Here is an 11,656-nt window from a genome sequence, read left to right on the forward strand (position 1 = left end):
TTATTTTGACAGTATTAGTAGCTATAGCATGTATATGTAGTATGAGCAGCTTCGATTATGTATAATTTCCGAGATACTCAGTTTACACTTCAACGTTGAACATGTTGTCCAAATATATTTGCCATTGAAGACTCCGCCATGATCAAATTGCCAAGCCAAATTTCTTCCACTGCTGTCAAAAGGATAATTGTGAGCATAATGCTATGTAGTAACATGTGAGTCTTTGGGTTTGTTATGTGCTGCAGAAATTGACAATATCATTAACTACAGAATGTCAAAGCACACAGCATGTACTAGTGATGATGAGTGTTCCTAGAAGCAAAAATGGAAGTGTGATGTGCTTTGAAAATTTTCACCACCCTTCCCAATTCGGTTCATGCCACAGCTCCTGCATCCACATCCACACAACCAGCGATCAAATTCTCCTGGAGTGGTATTCTTGCGATCACATGACTTCAACATCCAAAAAAAAAAATTCACTAAGTCCAAATGTGCTATAGGGACTGACTGGGGACAGTCAGTAGCTAAGTCCCCTGCAGATGTAGAGACCCCGTCCTCTACAGCCGTATAATAAGCATATTTTCGTGTTTCAGCCTCTGCACTGACACCCCCAATAAGCATGATACATGCACAGTATTTGTGATGATGTGCACTTTGGCATGCTTTGGACACGCTATGAACACACTTTCACATCCTCATCACCAACCATCCACATGTCCTGTCCTCATCCTCCAAGGTCTATTGGTACATGTTCTATCTATTTTTACTTCAAACACATATCACAGAGTTACAATGGTATGCAATTACTCATTGCCTCACTATTTTTACTTAAGTTACATCACTTACAATATTTACCGCTACCTATTTGCTTCTGAAGCCTGGGAACACGCTTACAAGGCATTACATGCCTCTGGGTAAATTTTAGTTACTTACTTCCGATCCACTAGTATCCTGAGAGCAGCAGCAGATAGTTGAATTGACTACCATCTTTGTCGATTTTCGCACTGGAGCTCAGAAAGGGATCATCTCATCTCCATCATCTCCCACCAATCCAAGAAAAAGATCAGTATCACTTGCCTTGAGGTCTAGAGCCTAGCCACAAAGCACACATTTTCGCATACCTATCGCATCCAGTGCACTTTGGCACCTATCATCACATCCCATACTCTCGCGCTCCACCAGGCCCTCTGTCAAGAGCTAGTTCTTGGCATTTCCCCTCAATTCTTTAGAGGAATCCTTTCTCAGTGGCAATCCCCTTGGGTCAAGTTTGACTCACGTCCAGAGGAGCTCTGAAGAGTCCTTATCTGTAGTTTCCCCCCCATCCAAACTCCTTGCCTTCAGCGTGCACGAAGTGCTAATGATGGTGAGTCATAAATATGGTCATTATTGTCACTCATGAGCCTGTGTCTGGTAGGGAATTGGTGGATGGTGCCATCACCATTGGCAGATCAAGGTGCATGGTGCATTCTTGAACAGTTCCTCACTACCAACATGACATATCCTCAAATGGAAGAGACATTTTCTTCATACCTTGGTGATCAATACGTTGCAGACGACTGGAAGGATGCCAGAAATGTGTTATTCTCTGGCAATGGTGACGACAGCATTGCCTTAAAGGCTAGACACATGCCCCTGCCCTCATCTTCATCAAGGATGAATGGCCACCTCTCAAGCACTCCTGTTCAATAATCGCCTCAATGTCCTAAAGTAAGTGTATTATCATTCCTTATGACTTGAATACTAAATAGATGTAGTCAAGGATGGACTCCAGCACTTGTATCAAACAACCATGTAAATGACCCAAAGTAAGTGTAGTATCATTCTGACTACTTCGCTACTAAAACAACACGTATAGTTGAATCCATACATCGTCACTGTGTTAAGAACCATGTTGCTCAAGGGGGAGAGAGACTGACTCAGAGGGGCTTGGCCTCAGCTCATATGCTGTGCCCCTTACCCAAGTATGTGCCCTTCATTTCATATGAGGTCCGATGATGGTCCGATGAAGTCCAGAGGCTGGCTACTCTGCTGGAGAGTGCTAGAGGACTTCCAGAGGAGCGTGGGAGAGTTCCGGAGGAACACAGGAAGTGTTCAGGAGAGTTCCCACTGCAAGGTAATACTTCTATAGGAAACAGGATGGAAGGATAGGAGGTCTGAAGGTCTGGAGGACAGGAGAACAGGAAGACAGGAGGACAGGAAGACAGGAGGACAGGAGAACAGGAGGACAGGAGGACAGGAGGACGGAGGACAGGAGGACAGGAGGACAGGAGGACAGGAGGACAGGAGGACAGGAGGACAGGAGGACAGAAGGACAGGAGGGCAGGATGATGGAGGACAGGAGGACAGGAGGACAGGAGGACAGGAGGACAGGAGGACAGGAGGACAGGAGGACAGGAGGACAGGAGGACAGGAGGACAGAAGGACAGGAGGGCAGGATGATGGAGGACAGAAGGACAGGAGGGCAGGATGATGGAGGACAGGAGGACGGGACATCTGAGGGTTAGGAGGACGGAATGTCCAAAGGACAGGACATCTGGAGGTCTGGAAGAAATAGGGGCTACATCAGACAAAGTCCAATGTAGAAGCAAACAGAGGTAGACTACCCTAAGGTAGAGTCAGAGAGACAGGGATTGGACCTAAGTCCGGAAAGAGGGTAAGTGCTGGAAAGGCAGAGCTCCGGCCTAGGGAATCAATCCCTAGGCCTGATGGGTAGGACAGACTTAGGTGGACCAAAGTCCAAGAGAGGATTGGGCAAGTCTAAGATGATATTCAAACTAAGGAAACTACAGGAGTATCTACAGGGGTTATATACTGGAGACTATCTGAGGGGATCAGTAAGCAAAGGAGCAAGGCTATGTATGAGCATGTGGAAACACATTAGTAAGTAAGACAGAACATAAGTAAATGAACTTGGAGATGAAGACTCATACAAGGATCAATAAGCAAGATGGAACAGGAGGTAACCGAAAGCCAGAAGGCAGAGAATGCCTAAATGGGGATAGGCGCAGGATATTGGACAGAGGGTGGGAATAGGTCCGGAGGTAATATCTGGAGGTCTGGGGATCTGGAAGACAAGGTGGATACAGGACCAGGATATGAGAAGGTGGATAGGGTCCAGAATCTGAGACGAGGTAAAGTCCAGATGTCTTGCTGGATGGAGTGTTCATAGGGTGGATGGGACAGGGGGTTATGGTTCAGGCTAGCAGTGGAGATCCGATGGTCCAGATCTCAGGGGTAAATCTGGAGCATAGTCAATCCTGCTGAGATGTGGAGCACATAGCAGAAGGGGATCTGGGAATGAGTTGGATATGAAGTGTGGTCCGGACGTAGGCTCGGAAGGCGTGGGAATATGATGGAATGTGGGTCTGGATTGTGGGATATGACAAGCAATCAGATATTTTGCTTATTGTATTGTATTGAAGGCCCTCTACCCTGGTTAATGGGCAAGGAGTATTCCTCAATGCTCTTTCTGCATCACACAGTGTTGAAAGTCACTGTAGGTTTCATGGGAGGCAGATTACACAAACGATTTGTGTTCACAGCTTGTCCTGACCCCTTCTGCAGTGTGAACAGACCCACACCTGAAGATTATATTGCTGTATTCTGCACATCCAATAATGCAGGGGCTACACTTCAACACTACCACATTCCCGCCAAGGATCTGAGCCCAGCTCCCCCATGCAGAAAAAAACAACAGGTCCTTGTTTTGGAAGGGGATTCTCACGGACATATATTTACTGTCACAAAATGTAATGTGAAGAAGAATAGCATTGAGGTTGCAATTTCACCTACAAGTAGTATTACCCTGCATTTTGATCAGATATGTCTTGTAGAACAGGCACAAAGTATGATGTGATATACTATGTATCAATACTATACTGGAGTAGTCATGAATCTAACTTTGGCACGAAATACATCCTCCCACAGGTGCCCTCTTTCAATTACTCCAGTCTTGAATTTCTTACATACTATCCCTGACCAAGAACTCTGGGCAGAAGCCAGGAGACAATGTAGGGATTTCATATTCTGTGGGCTTGTATAGGCAGATATTACTTAGTGTTATGTTCGCACTTTTGGTGCTTATGTAATCATCATAGTTTTCACCACCTACCAGCACCAGTCTGAGACTGAGAGTTATTAGCATGATTTCCTACTCTCTCTGAGCACTGAGTCTAGTCCAGAAACCCTTTAGGGTTGAATAGCAGCTAGGCATAGCACATTTAGCCCAACATTAGAAGTCTACTTTCCAGTTCTCTTCTTGTTGTGTTTCCCACAATGAGGTACCTTGTGGTATTTGAGCAAGGCCGGTGAAGGTTCAACAACTCTGCTAGGCTTGCAGAGCAAAAGAAAGAAAGAGAACCTCTACCTCTGGGGTGAGAGGAAGGCTACTGACTCTCTAAGCATTGGTTGAAATGCGCCAAGCGATATGTTTGACCATTAAGGGAAGCAAGGAAAGCAAGGATCCACAAAGTGACACCAGGTCAACTCTGGTAAAGTGCACTGAAAGTGCGCATGCAGGAATGTTGAGTGCATAGGAGCATGAAGCGTGGGAATAGAGCACAAGCTGGTGCACGGATGTATAAAGACTGAAGGATGGCATGAAGGCATGAACTGAGACTGCTGATTGGAGACTGATGATAGTAGACTGTTGCTGAAGACTAGGGCGATGACTAATGCATGCTAACTGAAGATGATGATTCTCACTATGAGATACTAAGTGACATGATGGTGGTTTGTGTATTCTGTGGTGGTTCATTGTATTTGTCTGTGGTGGTTGTATGAAAACTTCCTAGGCCACAAGTAAGCTGTGCCTAGGTGTGCTCCCAGGGCTCAGAAGTGAATAGGGAGTGCTCTAAGTATGTAAAATGATGTAACTAAGGGTCCATGACAAAATAAGATATCATATAATGCTAAATATGGTCTGATAATGAGAATAAACAGGGAAGGACTCACTAGGGAACTGGTTGGACAATGGATGGGTGCTCTGGGATGCTGCGCAACAAAGTGCGACCAAGTGTGGGAAGAGAAAGCGTCACGCCTCTGGCGCGTTTCATGGGAAAGTCATAGAGGGTAAGTTGTGCACTGTACCAATCATCATGAGTTGTCATATGGGCAATATATGCCTGGAGGAATCTCATTCCCTATACCAGGTACATGGATACCACTGGGCATATGACACTCGAGGTTGTTGGCACAGTAGTACTCCTCCAACCATCTGTACCTGTACATTATCACCCTATCCCCGAGATACTTGATTCTCTCTTCCACTTCTTTTAGCTGGTCCTTTGTTCGATGCAGCTCGGATACTTCTTGGTGTGTACAATGTTCACTGGTGCCTAGATGGTTTTTTTCGTTAGATCAACGCACACATCTGGATTTCAAATTCTCACTCATAGTCTGTGTTGCTCTGAATGATTCATTGTTTTGATATCCCCTGTATGGTAAGTCTTGTTCTGAGTTTTTATGTAATTGTATCACTTACTTGCAATCAGTGCCAACATCAGAGCAACTATGCATATGCACCGAGGAAATTGGGAAGCTGTAAGTGAATCTTGTATGAGTTTTGTACTATGTGCAATACTGATGGACTTGCCTGAGGGTAACAGTACTTCCAATGAGAATACATTGTCCCAAATGCTGCTGAGAGAGTGAGCCTGGTGTCTGAGGTTCTACCTGTGCGCTGCTTTGCATGATATGGGAATTGTTGCTGATTGTAGCTGCAACAGTGCCGGTTCCCATACCCTATACAGTGGCTCAAAAAACTGTCCGCATGTTTTAACATTTTTCACTATCTATGATATTGTGTGAGAAGGAACAAATGCCTCAAGGACATGCTTATAGCACATTGTAGTATGGCTTTAGGGCTTTCATTTGAGCCCTACACCGTGGGAATCGGTGGAGATATGGTGGAGATACAAGGCTCACAAAATGGTGACTCATGTGGACAGTTTTTTGACTCAAGTATTTTACAATAATAACCAGGTATTCTAGTATTTTGTATGACCTCCCTTGGCTTTAATTACTGCCTCTATCCTTCTAGGCATACTCTCAATTAATTTCTGGCAATCCTCAGCTGTAATCTTCCCCCATTCCACTGCTACTCTCTCCCAAAGCTCCCATACTCCTTTAGGGGGGTTTTCATAGGCTTGAAGCTTTTTCTTGAGTATTCCCCAGAGATGTTCAATGACATTGACATCAGGAGGCTGTGCTGGCCAGTCAAGAACATTGATGTTATGTTCTTCAAACCATTCCTTAGCTCTTCTGGATGTGTGCTTGGGATAATTATCCTGTTGGAAAATGATATCTTCTTCATCAATCCCTGATTCTGCCAAGCTAGGCAGCAAGTGGTCATTTAAAATGTCCACATACTGCTCAGCATTCATCTTCCCCTCAACCTCAGCAAGCATTCCCACACCATTCCATCCCATACAGCCCCATACCATTAAAGAACCTCCTCCAAACTTGACAGTCCCATTAACCTCTCTGTCTGTTAGGCCATCTCCCTTCTTTTTCCATACATATACCTTCCCATCTGACCCAATCCTATTGATTTTGGTCTCATCTGACCATATAGCATGCTTCCAGTCCTCTACAGTCCAGTGTTGGTGAGCTAAGGCAAAGGCTAGTCTTCTCTGCCTATGTTTGATGGAGAGAAGAGGCTTTTTCTTCTTTGTTACTGCCTTGAGATGAGCTGCCTTGAGAACATTCCTCACAGTTTGTGATGAGACAGGGGTAGTGATGGTGGAATTGATATAATGGGTGGCTTGGACAGCATTATCAGCCTTTCCTGTAGTGATATGTTGGATAATAGCCCTTTCGTCAGTAGAGGTAAGCTTGGATGGACGTCCTCCACAAGAGTTTTCCTTGTCTGGGTGGCTTTCTTTGATAAACTTGGCCACAGTGGACTTGCATATTCCAGTTCTAGAGGAAATTTGGTGAGCAGAGAGGCCAGCATAAGACAGAGAGAGGATATTATCTCTTTGAGCAGAGGAGATGGCTTTCATGGTGATTATGACTATGATACATGAGATATTCTGGTTTATATAGTTAGATATAGTCATAAAATAACATAATGACACCACTTCATAATTTATATAATAGTGGCATGATTTTTGTGGTGTCATAAATAATGATTTATATAGTTTTAATATACACTCAAAAAACTGTCCACATGAGTCATCATTTTACAAGCCTTATGTCTCCACCATATCCCCACAGATTCCCACGGTGTAGGGCTCAAATGAAAGCCCTGAAGCCATACTACAATGTGCTATAAGCATGTCCTTGAGGCATTTGTTCCTTCTCACACAATATCATAGATAGTGAAAAATGTCAAAACATGTGGACAGTTTTTTGAGCCACTGTATATACATATAATTTGCAGGCCAGTTTCACAACACTGGGAGGTGTCGTAATGTGCCATCCAAACCATTTATAGCGCCAGGACAACAGGGTTTGGTCTCAGTTGGATCCTGATGGCATCTAGGACGTCACTCCACTCGTGTCCTGATTCTGATAGCACAGGGTTGCAAAGCTCCCTCCTGTTTTGATCTTGATGGCATGCTTGAACATATAAATTCTCATTTGTTGCTCATATCAGATTCGAATTTGTCCCCAACCCAGTATGAGTGGTGATGAGAATGATCCTTCTCCTGGCAGTTCTTCGCCCAAATGTGCTGGTTCAGCACTTTGCATGGGCCCATGCAAAAAGGTGTAAGTGGTGTTTCATGTGCTGACATGCACCCTTCCTAACTTGTCCTGATCAGTAACTCATCAAATCCCCTTGTGCTTCATGGTCGGCATTTTGGGTGGACTGTATCTGCACTGTGCAATTATCCTTCTCTCCTGACTGGAGGCATACTCCAGCTAGAAGAATTACAAGACTCTCCCATAGATGATTACTCAGTGAAGTCAGTGGAACTGTCATGGTTGAATATCAGGTGTCTTACAGTTTGATGTTAGCGTTCGGTGGGAACACAGGGTATTCTTGGAACTTATAGACTCCTACCCTGGTCTTTTAGAGTGTCTGACGGCTGGTGAGGAGGAGGATATCATTCACATCAGAGAATTGGTAAGTCATTCATGTTCAAAGGTGTATCAGTAATCACATTCTTCTAGATGGGCAAAGGAGCATCTGGTGCGTAGGGCGACAACACCAAGACCCTCAAGTCTGCCATACTCGAATGGCTTGTGCCAAGAGGACAGCCCCTCATACTGCCCCTCTCTTGAAACATCAAGTCCGACCATGGGTTCAACCATGAAGTGACCAGTGCCTTACTCTGCCCTGCAGGACTTGATTGGTCAAATCCAGAGTAAGCCTTTGTGCTATCTAATAAAATTGCTGTCATAACAGTCCCCAGAACCAAACAGAGTCTTAAAAGTGGCGAAACAGCGGTCCATGGTGACCAGTGGCCTATGTTTTTAGATTTTGGGTATATTTACAATCCCAAAGCTCCATGGCAGGGTTTACTGAGGAGCAAGATGCTTGTTTGCATAAGTTCACTATTAGCGGTCAAGTTCTTGCTCAATTCTATTTCCCTTCCAGGGTTTCAAACATGTTTTTACATCTCCAAGCTCCATGGAGAAGGAGCCAAAAGCCACACACTGAAGGTTCAACTACTCTGCTAGGCTGCAGAGCAAAAGAAAGAAAGAGGGCTCTACCTCTGGGGTGAGAGGAAGGCCTACTGACTCTCCAGATGTTGGTCAAAGTGTGCCGAGTGATGTGTTCGACCCTTAAGGGAAGCAAGGAAAGCAAATCCATGAAGTGACACCAGGTCAACTCTGGTGAAGTGTGCTGAAAGTGTGTGCATGGGAATGTCGAGTATGTAGGTGCGCGAAGCGTGGGAATAGGGCGCACGCAGTGCACGAACGTGTAAAAGATGATGATTGGCTGCTGCTGAAGACTAGGGTGATGACTATGGTAGATGCTGGCTCATGATGGATTCTAACTGCTAGATGCTAACTAGATACTAAGTGACATGATGGTGGTTCTGTGTATATTCTGTGGTGGTGGTTGGTGTATATTCTGTGGTAGTGGTTGGTTGCTCGGTGTCCTGAAAACTTCCTAGGCAACAGGTAAGCTGTGCCTAGGTGCGCTCCCAGGGCTCAGAAGCGAACAGGGAGTGCTCTAAGTATGTAAATGATGTAAATAAAGGGTCCATGATGAAATATAGTGTCATATAATGCTAAATATGGTCTGATATGAGAATAAGCAGGAAAGGACTCACTAGGAAACTGGTTGGATGATGGATGGATGCTCCAGGATGCTGTGCAACAAAGGGCAACCAAGCGCGTGCATGGGAATGCATTGCATAGTGCGGGAAAGTGTTGCACCTCTGGCGCGTTTTGCGGGAAAGTCATAGATAGTGAGTTGCACACTATACCAATTGTTGTGAGTCATAATATGGGTGATATATGCCTAGAGGGATCTCATTCCCTACAGCGCTCTGGTAATGTGTACCTCCATGGCATGAAGTCTGTTACAAAAGGTTCCCTGGCCTACATTGTGACACAGGTGAGCTAAACCATTCATAATGGTGTGCTCCTACTGATTGTTCCTCCAGGTTTGGTTTGCGTTGAGCTCCTCATCTGTATTTTCACACACAGACACTGTGATGGACTCAGAAAATTTTTATCATAGTATTCTTGACCTCTTGGAGGACCCTGATGAAATTGAGGAAGTAACTGACCTGATGACATGGTAGACATGGTTTGTATCATAGTTCTTCATCTCCGAGCTCTACATTAACACCTTACAGTCACATTTTTCCCAATTCCTCCTCTTCAGAGCGGAGTATCAGCAAAAATGGCACACTATTCAAAATTCAAGAAAAACGCGCTGCCCTTCGTGCATGGGCTGATGCTAACACTGATTGATCTGTTGTCTCATAATGTGATGCTGTTCTATATGCCTTGTAGTCAATAGTTCATAATTCATTAATAAATAGTCTTTCCATAGAATCAAATACCACACATGAAATCTTTATTGGAATTTGTGCATATCAGTGACATGCTAATATGAGATAACTTGGTATCACACCCAGATAGGCTGTTATTGATGGCACCATCAAAAGCCATCCTTGCAATCATGTGCATTGCTGATAAGACATGAGCATCTTGCTACACTAAGATAACCAGGCATCTTCTTGATGTGATATCACCATCACAGGCTATCCTTGTAGAAATATGTATCTTTGACAAAATAGCAACTACTTCCTATAGCATGATAGCTCAGTGTCAAATGTCAGCACACTGCTGATGATGGCAGATACTGCCATTGTAAGCTGCCTATCTAAGGCTTGACATATTTTGCAGAATTCCACCAGGGTGCTACAATGTGATAGCTCTGTGTCAAACACCAGCACACTGTTGATGCATAGACATGCTTGATAGAACACTGCCATCATGATATGCTATCATGATTCAATATCATCCCCTAGCACATTGTTAGTGGTTATAGATTTGGTTGCTGGACCCTGCCTATCTAACACTAGACGTATAGGGTAGAATACCAACATCACAATAGATGGCGGTGAACCAATGTCGCACCAAAGCATGCTGTTAGCAATTGTAGCTTTGGCCACTGGAAGCTGCCTATCTAAAGCTAGATATTGACGGTAGAATATCAACATCATGATAGATGGTGGTAAACCAATGTCACAACAGGGCATGCTATTAGCAATTGTAGCTTTGGCCACTGGACCCTGCCTATCTAACACTAGATGTGTATGGTAGAATATTAACATTATGATAGATGGTGATGAACCAATGTCGCACCAAAGCATACTGTCACATCTGATAACAACACACCAGCATGCCAGTAGATCACAACCTGATACCATAGACATGTCAATGTTACAGCTTTGGCAGATTTCACCTACATAACCTGCCTATCTATTCTTTTATCATGAGGTCTACAATTGTGATGCATATTATTAATATTATTTATTAAATAAAGCTAGCTAAATCATTATCAAATTCTGGTCAAATGCCTGATGTGTGACTTGTGCACAAGCATCATCTTTCAATTCAGTACAAAAAAGCAGCACTTGAGCATCAACCTACATACAATGTTATAGTAGCACCCCTTGAAAAGTTATGACTTACCAGAGTTGCAAGTGCAGATGCATACAAGTTGTTAGTCTGGAAATGATCATAGATGGGCATGACACTCCAGGTGCAAGCTGTTACAGTTATGCTCACCCCTATTCATTTTCCTCATATTACCTGTATTACGTCATGACTGTGCCATACCATGCCATCACTAGACTCATTCCCTTCTATAGTTGTATTACATTGCGATTGCTGCAGCCATCGTTAGATGACTCATTCCATATTTCTGACTCATCTCTTATCGCTGACTCATCTCTTATTTCTGACTCATTGTTGACATATACATACCTGCCCTAAAGCAGTTACATCTTATATATACCTGGTCATGTACTTAGGAGATCTTTACTTTAATCTTACTAGGTTTTACCTGGAACATCTTTCGCTTAGGACCTCCAATCCTAAGTCGTCTGAACCGATATTCAAGTCAGAGACACTCTCTTTGTCTTGTCTTAATGACCCTTGTATTTACAAGGTCTTGATCATGACATCAGCTGTCACTCTTATCGAGCTGCTGTTGTTACAACTATCCTAGTTTGTAGCACAA

The 11,656-nt window shown here is 43.9% G+C and overlaps 1 protein-coding gene across 1 annotated transcript; it reads left to right on the forward strand.

Annotated features, from left to right (window-relative positions):
• Nucleotides 1-7,624: 7,624 nt before the first annotated feature.
• Nucleotides 7,625-8,316, forward strand: BJ212DRAFT_1306153 (uncharacterized protein; the record flags this gene model as incomplete). The annotated part of the gene is made up of 5 exons (XM_041333799.1): nt 7,625-7,713; nt 7,767-7,910; nt 7,963-8,071; nt 8,119-8,137; nt 8,291-8,316. 5 exons carry the CDS (start codon nt 7,625-7,627, stop codon nt 8,314-8,316), a joined length of 387 nt encoding a protein of 128 aa, XP_041185402.1.
• Between the last annotated feature and the right edge of the window lie 3,340 nt (nt 8,317-11,656).

This window comes from Suillus subaureus (assembly GCF_016647635.1).
Source record: "Suillus subaureus strain MN1 chromosome Unknown BJ212scaffold_240, whole genome shotgun sequence".
Classification (NCBI taxonomy): Eukaryota; Fungi; Basidiomycota; class Agaricomycetes; order Boletales; family Suillaceae; genus Suillus; species Suillus subaureus.